The sequence below is a fragment of the Colias philodice genome, chromosome 29, assembly GCF_061535455.1.
Source record: "Colias philodice isolate Cphi_HAF_F1 chromosome 29, ilColPhil1 Martin Lab GWU primary, whole genome shotgun sequence".
In the NCBI taxonomy this organism is placed as follows: Eukaryota; Metazoa; Arthropoda; class Insecta; order Lepidoptera; family Pieridae; genus Colias; species Colias philodice.
Window position 1 is genome coordinate 6,418,219 of NC_143114.1, and position 26,604 is coordinate 6,444,822.

At 38.4% G+C, this 26,604-nt stretch overlaps 1 protein-coding gene across 2 annotated transcripts; it reads left to right on the forward strand.

The window, feature by feature from the left end:
- The first annotated feature begins 1,069 nt into the window (after nucleotides 1-1,069).
- On the forward strand, nucleotides 1,070-26,349 carry Tnks (tankyrase). Of its 2 annotated transcripts, none has more exons than XM_089713120.1 (24): nucleotides 1,070-1,371; nucleotides 3,143-3,367; nucleotides 5,871-5,966; nucleotides 6,589-6,796; nucleotides 7,162-7,306; nucleotides 7,994-8,102; nucleotides 8,435-8,526; nucleotides 8,782-8,928; nucleotides 9,656-9,779; nucleotides 10,516-10,653; nucleotides 10,924-11,077; nucleotides 12,225-12,293; nucleotides 13,183-13,348; nucleotides 13,863-14,008; nucleotides 14,384-14,457; nucleotides 17,500-17,732; nucleotides 18,413-18,631; nucleotides 19,374-19,486; nucleotides 20,279-20,442; nucleotides 21,530-21,687; nucleotides 23,421-23,586; nucleotides 24,387-24,513; nucleotides 25,479-25,635; nucleotides 26,172-26,349. In XM_089713120.1, exons 1-24 carry the CDS (start codon nucleotides 1,182-1,184, stop codon nucleotides 26,235-26,237), a joined length of 3,486 nt encoding a protein of 1,161 aa, XP_089569246.1. In that variant the 5' UTR covers nucleotides 1,070-1,181; the 3' UTR covers nucleotides 26,238-26,349. The 2 variants fall into 2 exon arrangements, with proteins under 2 accessions (XP_089569246.1, XP_089569245.1); XM_089713119.1 differs by having other exon boundaries at nucleotides 10,516-10,644.
- The last annotated feature ends 255 nt before the right edge of the window (nucleotides 26,350-26,604 follow it).

Here is a 26,604-nt window from a genome sequence, read left to right on the forward strand (position 1 = left end):
TTGTGCTTCTTGCGTTTACCGCTCGTTCCGCGCCAATAGGCATGACGAAAGATTTTGAAATTCTCTTCCATAATGTGTGTATACGTTTACTATACAAGAAAAACCCTATATTTCGGTAATATACTTAAATTTAACGAAGATTAAAGCCATTTTTCAAAAAATATTTAATATCTGTGCCAAAACAGCTCGCAGGTGTCATGGCGTAGGCGTGACGTCAAACTTTGGTAAATACGTAATTATTTGTACGCATTGCGAAGAAAATTAAAAAAGTCTTTATTTAATATGTGTTATAGAAACGAATTACAAAGTTTATAAGTGGTGTGCAGTATTGCAGTGTGAATCCACATAAAAATAATGCTCAAAAATGTGTTAGTAATTATTTCAAGCGAAAAAATAATAAGAAATTATTGTATAAAGTTGGCGCGGAGAATCCCGAACCTTGTATTCGTGAATTCGCAATTATATTTCTGTTCTGAGTCGATAAAGCATACGTGAAACAATAGAAAATAAATAAAAATGCGTATTCTCAACATATTCATAACAACAAAATACATCTGACGTGAGTTGTTTACTTATGCGTGACGTCACGCGTGTTTTAGTCAAAATGGCGAACTTCAGAATTTCAATGTTTTATTTTATTGATAATCTCATTAATCTTAATGTTTTTAAGATTTCTAAGTCGCTATATTTAATTTATTTATTATACATTTTCCCTTAAAAACACTAATACGATCATTTATGGATACTGTCGTCATGCCTATTCCGCGCTCTCGCTTACACTTCAAGCTTTACATGGAACGCCTCAGAGCGAGGTAACGCCGCATGAGTCATGTTTTTTCGTGCGTGCAGCCGGCTCTATCGAATTATAAGACGTTGTCACGTCAAAATTACGTAAACGACGCAACGGCGGCTTTTGTGAACGGTGAAATCTAAGAGTGAAATTATACAATAATTTGCTTGCGACTTAAAAAGTTGTCTTTTTTTTCTATTTCTGTGATTGTTTCACAAAACAATCTATATAGTCTGTGGTGTACACAATAATAATGAATGGCATATGTGGCAACATCAATATTTTGGATTGTCAAAAGTCTCAAAGCAGCTGTACCTACTCTACGTGTTTTCATCGAGTATTTTTGTATAATTATGTCCATGTACAGTGGTTAACGAGTAAATGTGATAAAATGTCTAGCCGCCGTTCTATGCTCGGGTCGGCTTTGGATTCTCTGCCGGCCTCAACGGATCCTCTACGCGAATTATTCGAGGCTTGCAAAACTGGCGATGCGAGTCGTGTAAAAAAGTTAGTGAATTCGCAAACTGTGAATGCAAGGGACACCGCTGGCCGTAAATCTACACCCCTACACTTTGCTGCGGGTATGTTTAACAGTATTAAGTTTAATATGTGTGACAAATTGGTATCACTCGTTGAAAACAATGGAGTGAAAGGATTGTGTTTTTAAAATTGCATAATTGTTTCACGCTCGGTGATTCTCGTCGTGATTTATCTCAATTCGTGTTTCCTTATTGTCAATAAGTCATAAATTTGTTGCTTATTATGATTTCCAGTTTGCTAAAACATTTAATTCAATTTGTTTTCAAATTTGTATGGCTGCTCTAAATATGATATAAAACACAAACACAAGTATTAAGGTCATTGACGAATGCGAAATAAGTGCTAGTTCTAATTGTTACACAAGTTAAAGGTCTTCAACGTAATTAATCTTTGTATATTTATTATCTATGCAAGTGAATTCATGCTGAAATATTACAATAGCTAAAGAAGTTTTAATGTTGTAATTTACAAAGAATATTGCCATTAATATGATTGAGACCCACATAGCCAGTTAATTGTAGATCATTGTGTAAAGTCATAGAAATTTTGTTTACTTTAATCCCTACTAATATTATTGATGCGAAAGTAATTCTGTCTGTCTGTCTGTCTGTTACGCTTTCCCGCTTAAACCTATCAACCGATTTTGATGAAATTTGGCACAGACTATCTTTAGACCCTGAGAAAGAACAAAGGCTACCTTTTATCAAAACACCACGCGGGCGAAGCCGCCTACGGAAGCTAGTAGAATATAATGGAAAAAGTCATTACTTAAGTCTCTTATCAAAATCACAAGATAAAATACATAGACAAAAATACAATTGGTTAATACATTACCTGCATGGTCACAATCACCATGGTATATAGTAGACTAGCTATCCGACCGCGTTTTCAACTGCTTTGTCTAAAACCTTTAAATTATATAGTAAAACCCTCCTCGAGAATCACTCTACCTAATCTATAAAAAAAAAACGCATCAAAATCCGTTCCGTAGTTACAAAGATTTAAGCATACAGACAGAGAAAGCGACTTTGTTTTATATTATGCTGTGACTACCTCTCTAGCTTCCTAGCCATTTCCAAACACAAATGCCATTATAATATTATTAGGGATAGTCTGAATATCTAATGTGGCATGAATTGGGTCAGCTCTCGTAGGCCCTAACTCTGCTCATCTCAATGGGTGGTAGTGATTGTGCAGTGACACCTTGCTCTGAATCTGCGCAAATGGTTTTGCTACAGAGCATATTATATATATGTCGCAGGCAAATTGTACAATTTCCTCTGTTTACAAACGGCGTCTGTCACTTTACAAACGCTAGGCATTTTGTTATGTGTTCCCCCTTGGATAAGGGGGTGGGTTAGGTTCTTGTTTTTAAAACTACACAAAAATAGGTAGTTTTAAAAACAAGAACCTAACCTAGCCCACCCCCTTATCCAAACCAAAAATGTCTGATTACGAATTCTCGACATATTACAAAATGCCGAGCGTTTGTAAATGGCGAAATAATACAATTTGCCTGCGACAGATACACAACATCTTAATTAGTACTTACTTAGTAGTAATCACTTTTTACTTACACTAAATTCTTTACACAATTTTTTTGCATACTGATAAATTTTACAACAACATCAGTCCATTTCAAATTTCAACCCTCCTTGATTGAAGGAATAACATCTTCTTTACGTATTTACTTATTAACCCATTGAGCCCCGAACGGCCCGATCGGTCCACGACACAATAGATTTTCTATTTTGTCTGTGGTTCCGGGGCCTGAGTTATTAAACAATACAAAAGAAAAAAACAAAATTCCAGGGTATGGTCGTCGAGAAGTCGTAGAGATCCTAATCGCCGGTGGGGCTGCGCTACAAGCGCGTGACGAAGGAGGCCTGCAACCGCTACACAATGCGTGTTCTTTCGGTCACGCGGACGTGGTTAGGGCTCTGCTGGCGGCCGGGGCTCCGCCGGCGGCTAGAGACAACTGGGGGTACACGCCGCTGCATGAAGCAGCTGCTAAGGGCAAGATCGATGTTTGTATTGGTAAGCATTTTATCGATTTTTAATGAACATTTTTTTATAATTAATAACACTAAAATTTACTTAAACAAATTTTAAAATCGTAAATCAATTTGTTGGCGATGCGCTCCTATGATATAAGTTAAGATTATTTACTGTACCATACTTGTTAGATATTTATTAATTATTATATCATCTGATTTGCTACTCTCGTAGTAATTTCTTATTAGAAATAAATTTCGAATTCCTTAAATTGCTTCTATTAATAATCTCTTGTTCGAAACATGAATTATTATTATGAAAACATAAAACCTGACTGCTCATTTATGTAGCATTTGTTAATACTACTAGAACAATATGATGATAGAAACAACACCAAAATTAGTTCAGTGGTTTGGGCTGTAAGGCGTGCCAAAGAAGTGTACATACAAACATACACTCGAAAATAAAACCTACGCATTTCCCCAGAACACATTCACTTGTCTAGATAATAGACTAGAGTAGATAATTTTTGAAACAAAAAAAAATCGCAGTCGGATGAAACCCATTAGAAAAGGAGGGGAATATGATAAAAATGTAAGGAAAAATAAATTACGGTCAATCCGAGTTCGGGAAGCGGGAGGGGGGAGCTTTTAAGAGAAAAAAATGGTTTCTCTCGATTTCCGACAAAACTACAAGTCCTATAGAAAAAAGTTCAATGGCAAAGTTGTAGGTAATTAAAAGTTCTACAACTTTTGTATTCACAATTTTTTCACATAACCTAAAAATTTAGGTGAAAAATTCAAAAAACCAAGTTTTTGGTCTTTTATTTCTATCTACTTCAAAATTTATTTTTTTTCTACGAAATTTGGTGGAAACTTACTTTATTATGTCCCAAATACACTGTAATTTATTTGATTGAAAATATTTATTTTTTCGCCTTATTTTGAATTAATACCAAAAAAACAACCTAATTTTCAATCGAAAAGTCACCCGTCAAAATATCAGCTTTTTTCAAAAACTTGGGGTGCCTTTTATTCATTGAAATCTCTACTTTCATATGGTGTAAAAAAAATAAACACCACCATAGTAAATGTTCTCAGGAAATGCATACAAACAGTGTGAAAATTAGCTTTTACTAAATCAGGCACACTTCTCGAACTACCTGAAATGTTTTTATCGACATCATTTTGCTTTTGAATATGCTGTAAAATATTAAACTTAGAACAGATAATTATTTTTCTTTTGAAATATTATCGAAAAGCCGATACAAGAGAAGATATAGAGTTCAAGAATTGTGCCTGATTTAGTAAAAGCTAATTTTCAGACTGTTTGTATGCATTTCCTGAGAACATTTACTATGGTGGTGTTTATTTTTTTTACACCATATGAAAGTAGAGATTTCAATGAATAAAAGGCACCCCAAGTTTTTGAAAAAAGCTGATATTTTGACGGGTGACTTTTCGATTGAAAATTAGGTTGTTTTTTTGGTATTAATTCAAAATAAGGCGAAAAAATAAATATTTTCAATCAAATAAATTACAGTGTATTTGGGACATAATAAAGTAAGTTTCCACCAAATTTCGTAGAAAAAAAATAAATTTTGAAGTAGATAGAAATAAAAGACCAAAAACTTGGTTTTTTGAATTATTCACCTAAATTTTTAGGTTCTGTGAAAAAATTGTGAATACAAAAGTTGTAGAACTTTTAATTACCTACAACTTTGTCATTGAACTTTTTTCTATAGGACTTGTAGTTTTGTCGGAAATTGAGAGAAACCATTTTTTTCTCTTAAAAGCTCCCCCCTCCCGCTTCCCGAACTCGGATTGACCGTAATTTATTTTTCCTTACATTTTTATCATATTCCTCTCCTTCTCTAATGGGTTTCATCCGACTGCGATTTTTTTTATCTTTTCATTATTTTCAAAGGCTTCTACCCCAGTCTATAATGTGAATGTCTATGTCAAATATATTCAATAATTTCTAATGATATTACGAAATTGTTATGTTGGATTATCTAATAAATTCTAATTATGTGTATCAATGAATATTAAGTATGTTCATATTATGCATGTCAATGTAATCTATACTAATAATATTATAAAGCTGAAGAGTTTGTTTGTTTGAACGCGCTAAATTCGGGAACTACTGGACCGATTTGAAAAATTATTTTTGGTGTTAGATAGCTCATTTATCGAGGAAGGCTATAGGGTATATATCATCACTCTACGACCAACAGGAGTGGAGCCACGGGGGTGAAACCGCGCGGAGCAGCAAGTATGTAATACACATACACATTCCTCAGGGGAAAATGGGGCCTGTATTGAGCTAAATAATTATGAATTAATATCCATAGACAGATTTGGAAGACAATATTTGGAAAAAATAAAAGCAGTTTGTTGCAATGATTCACTATTGGTAAACAAGATCACAATTACAAATTTTGGTTTTACTTCTTAAATAGCAAATAAATTTTATTATATAATAAAATTTTTATGATAAAGTGGAACTCTCGTCCTGTAAAATATAGTTATTTTTCTACTTTCAGCACTTTTACAACACGGAGCCGACCCGAACATACGAAACACGGAGGGCAAGACGCCGCTCGACCTAGCCGATCCAGCTACCAGGCCTGTGTTGACAGGTAAGCTGACTGACTGACAGTCTGACTGACTGACTGATAGTGTGACTGACTGACAGACTGACAACAAACAAAAAAACAATTTTTGCTCACGATAGTTGAATCATGCACTCACTTTGACGTCTAATCATTTGTGCGTTAGTGTGCCGTCTTTGAAGAACGAATGTTGTGTTGGTTACCTATCAATACTTCTTAACATGCTCTTATTAGCTTCACTTGTATGTTAGTATGTGACCGACTTCTTTAGACTCGATTTTGAAACACTTCAAACGGACAGATTCAATTCTAATTTTATACACTTATCAAGGGTCGACGACAATACAATAATTTCATTATTATCAGCGTATTTTTTAGTTTTTTAACTATATTAATGACTTATATAGTCAAGGATAATTATGAACAGGGGTGATTGTAAACAACTAACAATAATATTTTTCTATAATCGGTCAGATGAATTTCTAAACGTCTGAAAACCCGGAATCGGATCTATAAAACGAAATATTATTTACAGTTGTAAAAGAGGAGTCATTTCGAATAGGTATTAAAAGTGTAAGTGGAGTTGTTTCCAATCAACCCTGTTCACAATTACCCACATTGACCCTAATATGATCGTTATCCCTCTTAGGCGAATACTGCGCAGCGGACGTGCTAGAAGCGGCCCGTTCGGGCGCCGACGAGCGGCTAGCGTGTCTCCTTACCCCGCTCAATGTAAATGTACACGCTAGTGATGGACGACGGTCCACCGCTTTGCATTTAGCGGCCGGGTATAATAGAGCGAGGGCTGTGAGGTTACTGCTACAGAGGGGGGCGGATGTGCACGCTAAGGATAAGGGGTAAGTGTACACAAACAAGTAACACACTTACAAAATACACACTTTTACATACACACTTATACAAACACAAACATTTATAACAGTTACATTTGCATGTACATGTTTGCATATACACACTTCCTCATATACACTAACACCTACACATATATTTGTGGTTCGCGTGACTGCTGACTCCGCACAACGTTAAGCGCACGCTTTTATCCCTACTATGTTGTGAAAAAAAATATCATTCATATTATCATTTCTAGTAGTTTTGTGTTTTAACATCAAAAACAATGTATTATGTTTTTGTTTATATTTAACAGCGTATTTTTTGAATAACATTTTAAACACCCCTCATTTATCTCTTATTTTTCACATTCCAGAGGTTTAGTACCGCTGCACAACGCATGCTCTTACGGGCACTACGAAGTCACAGAGCTGTTAGTACGCGCGGGCGCGGATGTGAACGCGACCGATCTGTGGGCGTTCACTCCACTGCATGAGGCCGCTAGCAAGGCGCGGCTGGAGGTGAGTTGTGTGCTACACTCACACTCACACTACACAACTCACACTTACATTACACAACTCACACTGCACAACTCAAACTACACAACTCACACTAAATTACTCGCACTCACAATCACACTACTCAACTCACACTTACACTACACAACTCACACTTACACTACACAACTCACACTTACACTACACAACTCACACTTACACTACACAACTCACACTCACACTTACACAACTCACTCTCACTACACAAATCACACTCACACTACGCAACTCACACTTACACAACTCGCACTAACACAACTCACACTTACACTACACAGCTCACACTACACGACTCACACTCGCTCTACACTACGAAGTGACGGAGCTGTTAGTGCGCCAGCGACTTTCGAATATATGTAATTTGTAGTGTTTACCGATTACAATATTATAAATTACTAGCGGTCCGCCCCGGCTTCGCCCGTGGTACATATGAAAAATAGATGTTGGCCGATTCTCAGACTTACCCGATATGCACAGAAAATTTCATGAGTATCGGTCCACCCGTTTCGGAGGAGTATGCAGACTAACATTGTGACACGAGAATTTTATATATAAGATTCAATTTTATGAAAATTGATATATTTATGCTTTTTTTTTGTTTGTGGTTCTGTGTACTTAATTAATTAAAAAAAACTATACTTTATACCCTAGGTTTGCTCACTACTACTAAGTGAAGGTGCGGATCCTACACTACTGAACTGCCATGGAAAGTCAGCCCTAGATGTAGCGCCTTCAAGAGAACTAAGAGATAGACTCGCTTGTGAGTAACTCTTTCTCTTTTTAACTCTATTTGATGTAAAGAGTTGTAGGAATTGTTTGAAGTGAAACTTCTTTAGGCGCGTTGAGAGTAAAATTTGAAAGTCGCGTCATGGCAATACCGTCACGTCAACGTAATGCGACAATTTTGGTACCTATCTTTGAATTTTGCCGAAGAAGTTTCCCTTCTGACAAGTGTGCTCGGCACACACGCTCTTTTTTTAATGATCATATTATCTCGAATTTATATTAACATTTTTTTCAGCATTATTATTTCCTTATTGACTATTTTCACAAAAAATGTTATAAATAAATATCTTTTTATTAATATTTCAGTCGAATATAGAGGCCACTGTTTACTCGAAGCGTGTCGCTTGGCCGAACCTGCTAGAGTAAAGAAACATCTGTCTACCTTCAATCAAACACAGGTTAGTGTGGGTAGTTGTGTATTTTATATTTATATTAATTATTGACAAGCGATCCAATTAAGGGCCCTTAGTAGGTGAAAACGGCAAAATGGACTGTTTTCTATGACATGAACTGACTATTCATGAAATGCGACCATTTCACGAAATGATCGATCATTTCATGAAATGAGCAAATTACGATATGGCCACGACATTCCAGTCGAATTCAACATTCTTAAAAAAAGAAAAAAAATACTAATTATAATTGCCTTTCAGGATCTAACGCCAATGCACAGCAACCAATCGGTCGCGGGTTCGATTCCCAACGAGAGGATAACGGAATTAGTGAATTTTCAACACTTGGGCACTGGTGATAGGCCGTTACATTGTGCAGCTGCGAGTGTATATCCTAAACGGAAACAGGTATGTTCTTATATTCTCATCATCATCATCATCACACTTCTAGTGTTGCAAGTGTTTATGGGCGGTGGTGACCACTTACCATCAGGTGGCCCACCTGCTCCTTTGCTTGCTCTGACATAAAAAAAAACGGGTTGCACTCCGGGAGTGCCGGTAGAAGTGAAAACGCGCGTAGTAGAGAGGGGATAGCTGTCTACTCTCCATCCGTCTTACGCTTTTTCGATCAGGTCACGTGTCCTGACGCGAGTTTAAGATTTTATACCCATTACAGAAAAAGTGCTCAACGCCGCTAAAGAAGTTTTCACTTCAAAAAACATCATCATCAACTTCATCATCGTTTTAATCTATTTTATCATCATTATTACGCGTAATTGACACGTGATGAATGGGAAATCTTTTTCTGCATTTTGGCGTAAAAAAAAACCTTCATTATTTGTGTCAAAATCCAAATCTTTCTACTTTATCATATTAGTTTAGGACAAATAAATTGACAAAATTTTCTTCTTGTTACAGATTACTTTTTTTACTTATAACTTTATAGAGACAGAGTTTTATTGTTGCACACAAAATAAAAAAACAGTTATAATTGAAATGTTACTTAAAATCAGTGCACAAATGGCGGTATTATAAGTAATAGCCATCTCTACCAGGCAACCTTTGGGCAAAGAAAAAAACGCTGTTTGGGCAGGGTTTTCCAAGAGAATTGATCCATGATTTATAATTTAAATAGGTAATGGAGATACTAATCCGCAAAGGGGCCCGAGTGAACGAAAAAAACAACGCGGGACAGACGCCATTACATGTGGCCACGGAACATTCGCATTTAGATGCTATGGACTTACTTTTGCGGCATGGTATGTATAGGTGTTATACAAATAATTGAAATAACTTTATCCGGGATTAGTAAAAGAAAAAACATACAGACCGACAGACAACGAAGTGATCTTATAAGGGTTCCGTTTTTTTTTTATTTTGAGGTTCGGAACCCTAAAAAGATTTTTTGCTTATTAATATATTTAAAAGATTTTGAAGTACCGTTAAAAGAAAAGATGAGTGTGATGTAAAATATATATTTCTACTTGTTGAAGAATTTCAAAATCGATTAATTAGTTTATTGAGTTTATCCATTACAAATTTGTTATAGATATGTGAATCGTCATAAAATGCATTTACCCCATACCCCATATGGGGTAGATGCATTTTATGACAGACCAGACAGGAATCGAATCCAAGAATTCTTGATTCAAAAGACATTCGAAATAATATATGTCTGTTGTAAAATATAAAAAAAATCTCATTCTGCCAAGGTTATACTTAACGAAATTCTATAAAAAAAATGTTTGCATGTACTAGTGTACACACGTAAGAAGTGAAACTTCTTTATGACCTTATTTTTCAAAAAATAATTTACTATATGCAACTTTACAGAAATACGTCGAATCACGCGTGGTAAAGATAAGAAAAAGATGGCGCGTAACGGAAAAATGTCACGCGTAACGATAAAAATGTTACACTAAATTTTTTCCCAACCCCGATAAAGAAGTTTCACTTCAAAAAGTGTACTTGTCCTAAAAAAACCCCCTTCAACAGGTGCAAAAGTAAACGCCTGTGACGGTCGCGGTGAAAGTGCGTTATCTCGAGCTGCAAGACGAGACTCTGCTGCCGCGTGCCGGCTGCTGTTAGCGTGTGGAGCTGACACTATAGATGCGCCTGCGCACGGTGAGACTGGTTAGACGATTTTGTAGATCTACCTTTACCTTTTGACCTATAACTATTGGTCGTGGGTTCGATTCCCACCGAGGGCAAATATTTGTGTGATGAACATAGATGTTTGCTCTGTGTCTGAGTGTTAATTATCTATATAAGTATTTATTTAAAGTTATATACGTATGTTTATCAGCCTTCTGGTTTCCATGACACAAGCGAAAGCTTAGAATGGGATCAGATCGTGTCGTTGGTAAAAATTATTGTCCTGAATATTTATTTATTTATCTACAGATGCGTGTTCAAGCGCGGCAGCAGTACGACTGCTCGAAGCAGCTCGGACGGGAGACGTTGAAGCAGCCAGAGCACTGTTGGACGCGAGACCGAGATTGGTCAACTGTAGGGATCTAGATGGAAGACATTCCACGCCATTGCATTTTGCTGCTGGGTGAGTTACACTAAGATACACTTTAAGGGGCTGTTAAGAGCAAATTTAACAGTGATTGCGCTCTCGTTTACTCCCATACAATTGGACAGTGTGCGCAAACGAGAGCGCAATCACTGTTACTGGGCGGGGCCAGGTCGTAGAAGAAAATAATAAGAAAATATGTGATTTAAGGAAAAGTGTGGGTCATATGTGAAATATGACTCAGGTATGAATATGCAGTTGACTTCGTGTTTTAAATTGCGTCAAAAAATAAAGACAGAATCGTTTAATGATGATTTTAAGACCAATCTTTGCAATTATTTTCTATCGAGCCGATTTCGTCCAATTATGTATCGAGTCCGTCCACGGTCTTCGAAATATGATGAATATTAACAAATATTTTTTTTGGTGGGCTAGAATAAATATCTTTTCTTGAAAAACTGCTCAAATAACTTCAATTTGGTGTTGTCAGCCCCTTAAGAGGAGGCTCCCTAACATAATTTCTGTCACTGAGAAACCGGTTAGACCGCTACGGTGCTGGACGCTAACACAGCCTTAATAAAGTTGAATATCGCGTGCGCTCTTTGATCGCGTTCGAGCTCGAAACTAAATCTCGTAAGTCTCAATTCTTATTTCGTTTATAACTAAAGTAATAATTGATCTAGAGAAAAAATAACTTGGATTGGATAGTAAACTATATTTTCTTATTGTTAACATTTATTTTAGACATAAAGTCCAAGTAAATCAAAAAGTAAAAAAAAATGTAATAATCCTTAAAAAAGGCATAATTTTTGAATAAAAAATGAATCGAGCGAAAATGTTACAATAACGTAACTGTCTTGTACATGGAAAGAAAAAGACCCAATAAATCATATACATACTAAAGTTCCATTTTGATTGTATGTGTGCCTGTTTCAGAATATTAATGCAAATTCACATAACATTTAGGGAGCCTCCTCTTAAGGCACTTTTGGTTTACTTTATGTAATTAGAAGTTTTACACCTTTGACACTTCTTAACCTTTCAAAGTGAACTTTTATGCATTTACATTTTAAAGTAACATTTTTAGGTATTAAAACTTAATAGTCAAAAAGGACGATACAAACTTACACATTTATATCTTTTCGTTAAAAAAAATAACTCTCTTATTATTTTGTCTCTTTATCAGGTACAATAGACTGCCTCTCGCACAACTTCTCTTACAAAGAGGTGCTGATGTTCACGCAAAGGATAAAGGGTGAGTTTTGTTCGCTATCTTCTTATATATAAAAATGAATCGCAAAATGTGTTGGTAAGCGCATAACTCGGGAACGGCTGAACCGATAACGCAGAAAACGTAAATATGTACCACGGGCGAAGCCGGGGCGGACCGCTAGTTATAAATATATCTTGTCATTTTTTGTGCTTTAAATAAGTTTTCTCAAATTCTTCCTACCTTTCCTTTTTATAATGTTATTCCCTAATACATAGTAAGTTTAATTGGAAATATCAGTCCCAAATACTTTTTATTGATTTTGTACATAATATTCGTGATTCCTGACATTCTTCAAGTTTCTTTAAAAATTTACCGCAATTTTTCTCCCCAGAGAATTTTCTATCCAACTATACACAGTAAGGTTTTTTCGTTCCCCAGAGGTTTATTACCGCTCCATAACGTTCTCCTACGTACCCGTAGGAGAACGTTATGGAGCGGTAATAGCTAGTAGCAGGAGTATTGTGATGGATGGATGAAGGATAGTTGATGACAATATTTGCGTTCTGCTAATTTGCTTTTAGATTCCTATATTTTTCCATAGTCCTTAGTTTTTGTGTCTAGCTATTCTAATATGTGTTTGTCCATTGTATCCCCTCGTAGCAATAAGTCGCTGTTAGTTTTCCCCGGAGGTCTAGAACAGTTCCACATTGCTCCAAGTAAATGCTCTTGGTCTGTTTCACCTGAGGTCTAGTACCCGTAGGAACACGCGTTGTGGAGACAACGCGTGTTCCTACGGGCACTACGATGACACAGAGCTGTTAGTGTCAATATGTGCAAGGTTATTTTTCTTACGTCTACGTCTTTTTTCCGTCTGTCTTAATTAACATCCTCTCGTTAGGTACGTAGTAAAAGCTACTTTCACCTTTTGCAGAGGTCTAGTACCCCTGCACAACGCGTGTTCCTACGGGCACTACGAAGTCACAGAGCTGCTAGTGTCCGCCGGTGCGGGTGTGAACGCGGCGGACTTGTGGCGGTTCACACCATTGCATGAAGCCGCTGCTAAGGGGAAGGCGGATATCGTTCGGTTGCTGTTGAAGGTAAGGGTGGGGAGGATTGTCAACACGAAAAAATAATTAATAAAAAAAAAACAAATTTACAAGTCCAAAAATTAACCTAATACGAAACGCCAATAAAACGCTTGAAAGTAGTCAAACAAAATTCGACTTTATTACTACGCAGACAGAATAGCGTTTCCTTGTATTTATTTATTTATTGTAAGATAGAACTTGCTTGTTACTTTTGAAACGTGGAAAATAAAACTTTTGAAATTCCTTAATTTAAATCGTTAAAAAAATATAGTAAAATTATCCAGTACAAAGACCCTCCTATAGGACACCAAAAATACTAATTTAGAAATTAAAGACTGGGAGACACCGCGTGACCACGCTCGTTGCGAAGTCGGGTTAATAATACAATGAATAAATCGTGTTTAAAATTCATTAGTCTTTAATTTCTAAATCTTAATTGTTTTATTCGTATGACATTCCTGGAAGGATAACAATATTAACACACAAATCATTTTGACAAACATTTTACAAATTTATTTCACAGCACGGCGCAGACCCGACCCGACGTAACCGTGACGGTCTAACACCGTTACAATTAGTTCGCGCGGGGGATAGTGATACAGCAGATGCTTTGAGGGGAGACGCGGCATTGTTGGACGCGGCTAAGAGAGGAGACCTTGCTAGGGCTAGGTGAGACACACGCTTGGCCGATTTTATTTGATTTTGTAGTGAAACTTCTTTAGGCGCGTTGAGAGCATAATTTCAAGGTCGCGTCATGGTAATACAGTCACGTCATGGAGTAAGGCGACGGCTAAGGGAGGCTCTTTTTTTAATTTGGAGATACATTGAGGGGAGACGCGGCATTATGGGACGCGGCTAAGAGAGGAGACCTTGCTAGGGCTAGGTGAGACACACGCTTGACCTGTCGTCCTGTTATATGGGCAAACAATTAATATATCGCCAGATTCTCTGGTGGCTTTTGGGCATATTAAATACATATGTATAATTTGTTTTTCGGGTAGTTTTTACAATTTTTTTATTATTTAAGACTTGTTATTGTTACAGGAAATTAATAACGCCACAAAATGTGAATTGTCGAGACGCACATGGAAGGAATTCGACACCACTACATTTAGCAGGTATGGAAATTTTAGTTAAAAATATATCTATGGATCTATTTATCTACCAAAATATATGAAACGATTAAATTGAATATCAGCGTTGTATTATATTAAAAATATAATCATTTTAATATAGACTACAGGCCCATGTTGAAAAAATTATGGGTCACTAGATTTCCGCCCGCGGCTTCGCCCGCGTTTTCAAAGGAAAACCCGCATAGTTCCCGTTCCCGTGGGATTTCCGGGATAAAACCTATCCTATGTGTTAATCCAAGTTACCCTCTATATGTGTGCTAAATTTCATTGTAATCGGTTCAGTAGTTTTTACGTGAAAGAGTAACAAACATCCATACATCCATACATCCATACATTTATACATCCATAAATCCTTACAAACTTTCGCCTTTATAATAGTTATGGGTCATTTGACCCACAACCTGACCTATCTAGAATGATATAAGAGCATAAAATAATAAGATTCAGCACTATGACGTCACTCGTAAGCTGTCCACCTGAGTGCAGGTGAGAATTCGAAAGTTCAGGTAGAGATTTTCTCCCCTTGTCTCCATGATTTTTGTACGGCGTTGCGGAATAATGGCTTAAAAGCAGTATAGAAATAGTATGACACAGATGCCGTACAAAAATGGTGGTCCACAAAGTCGGAATTTATTTTTATTTTTCGACAGTTGCCGGGGTAAATTTGGTCATTTGATTTTGTACGGCATCTGTGTCATACTATTTCTATACTACTTTTAATCAATTATTCCGCAACGCCGTACAAAAATCATGGAGACAAGGGGAGAAAATCTCTACCTGAACCTTCGAATTCTCATCTGCACTCAGGTGGACAGCTTACGAGTGACGTCATAGTGCTGAATCTTATTATTTTATGCTCTTATATCATTCTAGATAGGTCAGGTGGTGGGTCAAATGACCCATAATTTTTTCAACACGGGCCTGTAGTCTAATAGATTTCTCTTGTTTTTAGGAGCTATTTTATTAAAGTTCTTCAGTTTTGTTAAATAATATGGTCAGTGTACAATACAAACAATATAGGTCCCAAGATAGAACCCTGAGGTACTCCTCTTATTACTGGGCTACATTTTAAAGGAAAAGTTATACCATTATTATAATGGATCATCACTAACCACGATTATTCCTCATATAACTCTCAAACTAACCTAAAACTTGTGAATCTATACATATAATAAATCTGTAGAAGGGTCAATTCTGTACATTGAAAATATTGAAAAAATAAATAGCAGGGGGTGTTACTGGATCGATACCAAACCCAAATATGTGATTAAAAAAATTTTTGTCTGTCTGTCTGGCTGTCTGTATGTGAAGACATCACGTGAAAACTAACGGTTCGATTTCGATGAAACTAATTATACTTTATTATCCTGGGCGTAAAATAGGATACTTTTTATCCTGAAAAAATACGTAGAAAAAAAATTTATCTTAATTTTTCAGTTTTATCCATAGACGTTGTTCTGTAGAACCGCGAACACACGTTGCGTATTATTATAGGCCTAGCCGTATTTGGGTCCAATAGATATTTATAAGATGTCATTGTCAGAGTTACTCAAAATGGAGAAATAAACCATCCACGCGCAGACCGACATCCGCGCGGACGGAGTAACGGGCGGAAGCTAGTTAAAGTCATAAAAAAATAATTTTGCACCGGTTTGGGTAGTATCTATGATGTCTAAAGCATGTCTATAATCTAAAAGGAAAAAAACGAATTTATAACTTATCATACACTAAGTTTCCGCCCGCTTCGCCCGCGCAGTCTAAGAAAAACCCGCATAGTTCCAGTTTCCGTGGGATTTCCGGGATTGCGTCATTTTCCCGGGATAAAAAGTAGCCTATGTCCTTTCTCGGGTATCAAAATATCTCCATACCAAATTTCATGAAAATAATGGTTCAGTAGTTTAGGCGTGATTGAGTAACAGACAGACAGACAGAGTTACTTTCGCATTTATAATATTAGTATGGATACTATAATTTTAGTATACTGAATAAGTGTAGTGACTTGTGAAAAATATTAAAAACGTGATAAGAAAAGTCTGAAAGATCACGATAAAAACGACTTATGGTAATAAGCCAACGCCGCCGCCGAGTGGGGTGCGGGTGGACCCTGCTGTGTTGCGAGGCATTTCGCATATTAATATTATCAATAACTTTGGTGTTGACCGTGAAATTGAAGTTACTATTGACAAAAATAATGGCATAAATTATACCAATTAATTTCTTTGTGGTAATGAAAACGATCCTTATACTAATGAAGTTGAGATGGTTGTAATATTGATGGTAATAACATTGCACGTTATTAGAATGGTGATAGCAATGTTATTGTTGGTTTTTGTTACGTTCATCAATTTTACAGCAACAAGATTGAGCGCTGTTCGTGATGGTTTTTTTTTTATGTTATGGGGAGGCAAATGAGCGGACACACTGCCTGGTGGTAAGCAAGTTGCGTCGCCCATAGACCATAACAGAGGTTATGGTTGTTGCCTACTAAGATTAAGGGATTTGGAAGGAATTAGGGAGAAAGGGGCGAGGATGGGAGGGATTAAGGATAGGGAAGGAGAGGATGGGTAGGGGATGGGAAGGGATGTGGGCCTCCGGACCCCTCAAAATTTTTAGGTTTTGATTTTGATGATAATTACATTATTCGTTATTAGAATGGTGATGGTAATTATAATATTGATGGTTCCAATAATTCGATGGAATGTTGTTCGTGATGGTTTTGATTTTGATGTTAGTAATGTTATATGTTATGGTTATAACACTGTTGGTTTTTGAAAGTTCATCGATTTGATTGGCGATTGTTAGGACCTTGATCCTCACATTGCACATAATTAGAATCATGATCATCATCAGTAATGCTATTGATGTTTTCATCAATTTTATGGTTTCAACAACTTGATCGAACGTTGGTGGTAGTTTTGATTTTGATGACACCTTATTATTTTTATTCGTATTCTTTGGTGATCTCAATAACATTGATGGTTTTCGATACCAATTTGACGGTCCCAATGTTTCGCTCGGCTGTAGCGGGCTACAACAACCTGGAGGTGGCGGAGGCGCTGCTGGAGGCGGGCGCGGCGGTGTCGGCGCGCGACAAGGGCGGGCTGGTGCCGCTGCACAACGCGGCCTCGTACGGGCACCTCGAGCTGGCCGCGCTGCTGCTGCGCGCCGGCACGCCGCCCAACGCCGCCGACCGCTGGGGCTTCACGCCGCTGCACGAGGCGGCGCACAAGGCGCGCACCCAGCTGTGCGCGCTGCTGGTGAGTGGGGACATGCGGCACCCCGCCCAACGCCGCCGACCGCTGGGGCTTCACGCCGCTGCACGAGGCGGCGCACAAGGCGCGCACCCAGCTGTGCGCGCTGCTGGTGAGTGGGGACATGCGGCACCCCGCCCAACGCCGCCGACCGCTGGGGCTTCACGCCGCTGCACGAGGCGGCGCACAAGGCGCGCACCCAGCTGTGCGCGCTGCTGGTGAGTGGGGACATGCGGCACCCCGCCCAACGCCGCCGCCGAGTGGGGTGCGGGTGGACCCTGCTGTATTAGTGATCAGCGACACCCCTCCGAAGCATAGCTAGCGAATGGGGTCATGAAGCGGCACCCAGGTGTGCTAGCTGCTCGTCAATGCCTCATTTGGGATACCACTAATGTGAGAGGGGAACTGGCGGGGATATTTTAACAGGCAGGTGCCTGTTAAAATATCACTATAATATGTACATTACAGGAGGAATCATATTTCCTGTGCAATTACAAATTTGCTCCCCCCCTACAATTTTATAACTAAGTATTAAAAAATAGTGAATGTGATGTCAAAATTCTAAAGTCATAACCAAATTTAATCTATTTATTTATTTATTTAATTATAATCTTTATTGCATACAAAACATAGATACAAATCTACCATTTATTTATTTAATAATACCACGCTATTCCCACGCTCAGCTAGCGCACGGCGCGGACCCGTTCCTCAAGAACCAAGAAGGGCAAACGGCCGTCGAACTGGCGGGGGCGGAGGACGTGCGGTCTCTGCTCTCGGACGCTATGACCGGGGCCGCGGAGGGCGAAGCCCCGGCGACTGCGCCCCCCGCGTTGTTGCCACTGCCCCCGCCAAGACTGCCCGTGTTGTTGCCGAGCGGGGATACGGTTCCACTGCCGTTGCCGGTATGTTATATTACTGAGTTGGTTGGATAAGGGGGCGTCCATAAATTACGTGACAAAAAAAATACGTAATTTATGGACGCCCCCTCAATGATGTTTTTGTATATTGATTGACTATAAATACAAAAGTTATTTAAGTTGACACAATGACTAACTAACTAAATTCTAACTGACTGATCGATTTACAAAAATGTAAGGTGATTTAATAATTTTAACTACCAATTTTTTAACTTACCAAAATAAGTCAGAAAAACTAAAATATAATGTTTTACTTTCCTCAGCGAATTATGATGCATGGTTAAATATATTTGTCTTTTTTTTAGCAGAATTTATTTTTTACAACTACCTTTAATAATGTGTTTTTATTACCTGTATGTTTGTTTGTGACCGATTCCTTTAGATTATGCCCTTCTTTACACGAACAGATTTAATTCAAACTTTTTGTAAGATCGGTGGCGATGCAATAATTTCGTGAGGTTAAGTGTGTAAGAAAAACGGTCTTACTAATAGAATTGTAAGAATTGTAATCCATTCGCTATGCAATGGATTATTTATTGCAATAACCTGTCTTGTTTTTATGATTGACGTTTCATGTGAGCAAGAGCAGGACACAGCTATGGTAGAAAATGGTAGAAATTTATCCATTGTTTAACTTTTTATTAGTTAGGCCGTAAGTGTGTAACTAATTTAAGAATAGTTCTAGCATTTTCTCGCATTAAATATACCATAAAATTGCCAATTTCAGGTAATGGCCAGCAACTACTGGTCGGAGGGATCCCGCGGCAGTCTGGAGGACGCAGCAGGTAGACCGGCATCAGCTCTATCCACCTCGGAGTCGCTGCACACCTTCCTCACCAGGTGAGAGCTGGTTATCCACCTTCCTCCGCAGACCTTCCTGTTTGTGTTGCCAGTTACCAAGTAATGGTCGAAAGAGCCGGAGATTTTCTCACCAGGCCGAGCCTTGGAAATACTGGAAAAAGGATGATTTATTTTTGGTAAAGAAGAAGGAGTGTTCACTAGGAAATAAAATAGTGAACTGTGTCGATTCTGGAGTTTACAGGCTGTTTAACAATGTGTGCATCATTAGCTTGAACAGCTGTTCAATAATTAATAGTTGAAAGTGTCATTTAATATCTACTCTACGTATTCCAATCGATTTTCAATAAAAAAATAAACATCAATAATCTCATAATAAATTTTCTTGTCCTATCTTTTTGTGTCAAAATATATTTCTATTGCATTTTAAGTGAAAGATTTTAAGAATTAGTTACTTTGTTGACTATAATTTTTTTTATATATTATATTAAGCTATTGCATAGCTTCTATCGCGGGCCTTGAGCACGGGGACCGAATCGAGAAATTCCGTAACGAAAAAAAACCTCACGCTCCCCACTCCGACGGGCGCGGAGGTGTGGCTTGAAGGCATAGCATGCAATAGCTTTACCGCGGCAGTCCCCGAGTGCCACACGTCTTTTTGAAGTGAAAACTTCTATAGCGGCGTTGGGTATAAAATCTTAAACTCGCGTCAGGACACGTGGCCTGATCGAAAAAGCGTAAGACGGATGGATATCAAACATGCTCAACGTTAATAATCAAGTTTTCACTTCTGCCGGCACTCCCGGAGTGCAACCCGTCTTTTTTTTCTTCCAGCGTCGGTCTAGAACAACTAGCGCCAGTACTGGACCGGGAACAGATCACAGTGGATATACTATCAGAGATGTCGCACGAAGATCTCCGCGCGGTGGGCGTGGCCGCGTACGGGCATAGACACAGGCTGCTAAAAGCGGCGAGACATAGTTTACAGTCGCATAATGGTGAGATTTATTTATTCATTTATTAATTTCCTATCTTGTGGTCACTTTGATTTCTAAAATTATTATGTGAAAAAAAATTGCTTCATAATATTGGTGTACAATAAACGTAAAACAATTATATTTAAAATTGCGTTCAAATAATGTCCGAGGCAAAACTCTGCCTATGCGTATTAAGCAGAGTTTGCTAATGAGTGTATACAAAATACTTTGAATATTACTGCAACTCAATATGGTGTTAATTTGAATGAATTCATACTAATATTATAAAGCTGAAGAGTTTGTTTTTTTTTGAGCGCGCTAATCTCAGGACCTACTGGTCCGATTTGAAAAATTATTTAGGTGTTAGATAGCCCATTTATCGAGGAACCTTATATATCATCACGCTAAGAACAACAGGAGCGGAGCAATGCGGGTGAAACCGCGGGGCACGTCTAGTTATAAGAATAAAATAATTTAAATTAACTATACTGTACAAAATGCTTTAAGAATCTAAGGACTAATCCACTCAGTGCTTTAAGAATCTAAGGACTTACGAAACAATAAATGGTGGACAATAATGTAGATTTATTATCGCGTCCAAATACTGTCCGAGGCAGAACTCTGCCTCTGCATATTAGGTAGAGTTTTCTAATGAGCGTATACAAAAGACTTTGAACATTACTGCATTTGAACGCTGCTCAGTTTAAATTACTACAATGGTCATACTTTTAATCAATTATTTTAACGTTAAATATAATTTGTTTCGCAATGGGAAGAAATCATATTATAACGATTTGATTCACATCGAAATCTAATAATTTTTGAATAGTTATTATTATTGAACCCCTTAAACATGTCAGTACGGCGGCACAACATAAGTTGACGTGCAAGCTCACTGCAAACTTAAACTCAAAAATTTTACAAGTGTCCATAAATATGTAGTGATTTTTTCAAACTACCCTCACAGAATTGTACTGCGTCACAACACAAGTTGACGTGCATACAAACTTAAACTCAAAATTTTGTGTTCTTAAAAAGCCATTCAATCTTTTTTTTTAAACTACTGTAGAATGGCATAAAAAGTAATTTTCTCAAACTACCCTCACAGAATGGTACGGTGGCACAACACTAGTAGACGTGACACCGTCAAGCGAATGTTCGTCCACCGACAGCGAGTACTGCATAGTGGAGCGCGAGATGCAGGCCTCCGTGCGGGCGCACCGCGACAACGCGGGCGGCCACTTCACTAGATACCACGTTGTGCGGGTGAGTAGAGTGGAGAGGAGATAGGAGAAGATGGAAGAGTACTGCATAGTGGAGCGCGAGATGCAGGCCTCCGTGCGGGCGCACCGCGACAACGCGGGCGGCCACTTCACTAGATACCACGTTGTGCGGGTGAGTAGAGTGGAGAGGAGATAGGAGAAGATGGAAGAGTACTGCATAGTGGAGCGCGAGATGCAGGCCTCCGTGCGGGCGCACCGCGACAACGCGGGCGGCCACTTCACTAGATACCACGTTGTGCGGGTGAGTAGAGTGGAGAGGAGATAGGAGAAGATGGAAGAGTACTGCATAGTGGAGCGCGAGATGCAGGCCTCCGTGCGGGCGCACCGCGACAACGCGGGCGGCCACTTCACTAGATACCACGTTGTGCGGGTGAGTAGAGTGGAGAGGAGATAGGAGAAGATGGAAGAGTACTGCATAGTGGAGCGCGAGATGCAGGCCTCCGTGCGGGCGCACCGCGACAACGCGGGCGGCCACTTCACTAGATACCACGTTGTGCGGGTGAGTAGAGTGGAGAGGAGATAGGAGAAGATGGAAGAGTACTGCATAGTGGAGCGCGAGATGCAGGCCTCCGTGCGGGCGCACCGCGACAACGCGGGCGGCCACTTCACTAGATACCACGTTGTGCGGGTGAGTAGAGTGGAGAGGAGATAGGAGAAGATGGAAGAGTACTGCATAGTGGAGCGCGAGATGCAGGCCTCCGTGCGGGCGCACCGCGACAACGCGGGCGGCCACTTCACTAGATACCACGTTGTGCGGGTGAGTAGAGTGGAGAGGAGATAGGAGAAGATGGAAGAGTACTGCATAGTGGAGCGCGAGATGCAGGTCTCCGTGCAATGTGATAATAAAAGATTTATAAAGATAAAAAAAAAATATCCGAATCACAATGTCATCGTGTTAAGTTAAAATAATAAGTTGGGAATAAATGTAATGAAATGCTGCATAAAGTTAGTGTAGATTGATATTCCATGGTCTATCATGTGGTTAGAATATCCAGAAAATAAAAAGAGTGAAAAAGTCGGTTTTTTTAAGCCTAAGAAAGCTAGTTTGTTACTTGTAAGAAACCTTAGCGTCGGTCATAACAATTTTTTTTTCTATTTCTTCTTATACTAGTAAAATAGTGTCTTATCCATTACGATAACTTCAAACACTTTTAAGCTTAATTTATGGTCAGTCCACGCGCGGATATAGAAGTTCCATCAAAAACGATGATGACCAACAACCTGTTACAAAATATTGTTTTTTGTCTCCGTACAAGCCCGTCCGATTAGGGCCCTTCTGGCCTCCTCCACTCAAGCGACAGCTCAAGCCGAGGTTCGTGGTCCCCGTCAAGGGGGGACGCCCTTGTGCATGTCGCTACCAGGGTGAACCTTCAGTTCACCCCCGCGTCCGCGTTAAAATGTAGAAGCCCTTCTGGCTAACATTGAGAGACACCACACAAAAAAAAAAAAAATGTCTCCGTACAAATGCAGGAAAGATCAATCTATATAATATTATAAAGCTGAAAAGTTTGTTTGTTTGTTTGAACGCGCTAATCTTAGGAACTACTGGTCCGATTTGAGAAATTCCTTCGGTGTTAGCCCATTTATCGAGGAAGGCTATAGGTTATATATCATCACGCTAAGACCAACACGAGCTTAGCAATGCGGGTAAAACCGCGGGGCACAGCTAGTCAATAATAATTATTACCAACCAGTATTTTTTGTCTGTCTACACAGATACAAAAGATAGTGAACGGCCGTCTCTGGGAGCGGTACGTGCGTCGTCGAAGCGAGGTCTGCGAAGAGAATGGGGGTAGTTCTGGGGAAAGGATGCTGTTCCATGGATCTCCGTTTATCAATGCGATAGTACAGAAGGGATTTGATGAACGACACGCGTATATAGGTAAGTGTGTAGAGATGGAGGGATGGAGGCAAAGATTAAAAAAATATTAATAGAAAATCATACAATCAAGTAAATGATCCATCGCTTGACATCATACATTGTACAGTTGGTCAGTTACTTACAATAAAACCACATTTAATGATTTCAAATTATATTCTCACCACATAAAAGTTCTTCCCAATACAGACTATGAAACCAACTTCAGCAATCCAAAAAATTCAGCGTAGTCAACACATCACTACATAGTATAAAACAAAGTCGCTTTTTCTGTCCCTATGTCCCTATGTATGCTTCAATCTTTTAAACTACGCAACGGATTTTGATTCGGTTTTTTTTAATAGATAGAGTGATTCAATAGGAAGGTTTTAGTATATAATTCATTAGGTTTTAGACACAGCGGGCGAAGTCGCGGGCGGTAAGCTAGTACCGAATAAAACATAATTATTAATTTTGTCTGTTCTAAAAGTAAAATACTATTCATTTGACGTGTGTTCAAATTTTAATGCAAAAAAGATAACCATTTACTTAAAAAAAAATGTGTGCTAGTGTACACACGCAAGAAGTGAAACTTCTTTATGACCTTATTTTTCAAAAAATAATTTACTATATGCAACTTTACAGAAATACGTCGATTCACGCGTGGTAGGGATAAGAAAAAAATGGTGCGTAACGGAAAAATGTCACGCGAAACGAAAAAATGTTACACTAAATTTTTTTCCAACCCTGATAAAGAAGTTTCACTTCAAAAAAACATTTATCTTAAAACAAAATAACAAAAACATAAATTAAACACATTACAGGTGGAATGTTCGGCGCGGGTATATACTTCGCGGAACATTCGTCGAAGAGCAACCAGTATGTGTACGGGTTCGGTGGAGGATCCGGGTGTATAGCGCACAAGGATAGGAGCTGCTATTTGTGTCATAGGTGAGGGTAGATATACAGGTAGATATATATATATATAGATATTAGTATAAAAGATATATGCTTTAAATAAGGATATACAGGGTTACTTGTAAAACACCAGCAACCTCGCAGGACAAGATAGCTAACATCATAAGTAACATTTGTTCTACGACTCTTGATAATTTGTTAAGATTTTATTTTCATAAATAATAAATATTCATTTAATTTTCCCTTTGAATATTATAAACTCTACGCGCATCCCAAAAATTGCGTAAACAAGAAGCGAACGAGAGGGGGAAGGGGGCGTCGCGTCGTCCTTTCGATGATGAATAGAACATAGACTTACAAATGTTAGGAGAGTACAATAAAAGCTTAAAATATAATTTAAAAATAATTTATTGCGTTATGCCAATAGTCCTAGAACAAATTATTACTTATGATGTCAGCTATCTTGTCCTGCGAGGTTGCTGGTGTTTTACAAGTAACGCTGTATATCCTTATTTAAATCATATATCCTTTATACTACTATCCTTATTTAAAATTCTATTTTCCTTATTTGATTGCATTTACCGTATATTACCGTTTCTTCCAGACAAATGCTACTATGTCGAGTGACACTTAATATCCTTATTACACTTTAGACTTATACGTTTTTGTTGTCTGGTAACCTGTAAACAAGCGCTATGCCGACTATATCCGTATAGCATATGCTGAGTGGAATTACCGTTTACACACAGAAATTATATTCTTAGCTTTTTTGAAGTGAAAACTTCTTTAGCACTTTTTCTGTAATGGGTATAAAATCTTAAACTCGCGTCAGGACACGTGACCTGATCGAAAAAGCGTAAGACGGATACCATTCCAAAATATCAAACATGCTCAACGTTAATAATCAAGTTTTCACTTCTGCCGGCACTCCCGGAGTGCAACCCGTTTTATTTTTCCTTAATTTTCTTATTTAAAACTATATTTACCATATTTTTCAGACAAATGCTCCTCTGTCGAGTGACTCTAGGCAGGGCTTTCCAACTGTCGAGCGCAATGAAGATGGCGCACGCGCCGCCGGGCCACCACAGCGTGGCCGGAGCGCCGACCAGCGGGGGGCTCTGCTACCCGGAGCACGTCGTGTACCGCGGGGAACAGGTATAACCACAGATCACAGAAACTAAAGGGAGATATGGTTAGGGGGCGGAGCCGGTGTCGCAGCAATATGTACAAAAAGAGAACAAACTGTAGCGGTGCTGTATACGTACGTCACTTACAATGTAGTGTGCGAACGAATAGTCGCTTCTTACTCAGCGCAAGCGATTGGCATCTCTCTAGATCTCTATGGGTATAACGGATAGTGGATACCGGATACCGGATATTTGGATATCGGATATTCGGATACCGGATATACGCATCGGTATCAATAGCATAAATCGATCGATCGGTATAAATAGCATCGGTTAGGATTTCATAAAACCAGCCCGATGTACAACAGGATGCCGTACCTAACTAACTGAAATACATAGACATCTGGTAGAACGGCAACCTGCCGAATCCCGGACCAAACTCGATTTAAAATACAAAAAGCTATATGCAATTATGCTATACAAGTAATTATTTTTATAGCAGACTTCAATCAACAAAAAACTCACTAATATATTCATAATATTAACATATTTATTTATTTCCAGGCGTACCCTGAATACCTGATCACGTATCAAATCGTTTGCGAAGAAGAAACGGTTGGTGACGTTTAGTGTGACGTCACACGACATGGACTCGAAAATATAGAACCAATTGGTTTACAACCACAGATTATATGGACTAGATAGTGCAGTTTTAAATTTATGAAATAAATAAAAAAGGTTTTTGTTTTTTTGTAAAGAACAAATTTAGATGTGATATTTTTTTTTGTAAATAAAAGGTATAATATTTGTATTATTTCAAAAGGGAATGTAAACATTACAATGGCACTTCGAAATTAGCCGTTGATTATTCAAATCGAAAAGAGAAAAAAAACTTAAAAAGAAATATTGCAAAAAATACTAAATGTATTTTATAAATATAATTGTCATAATTATATTTTAATTTCATATAACGTCCTCTCGCAAAGGCGCTCGAAAC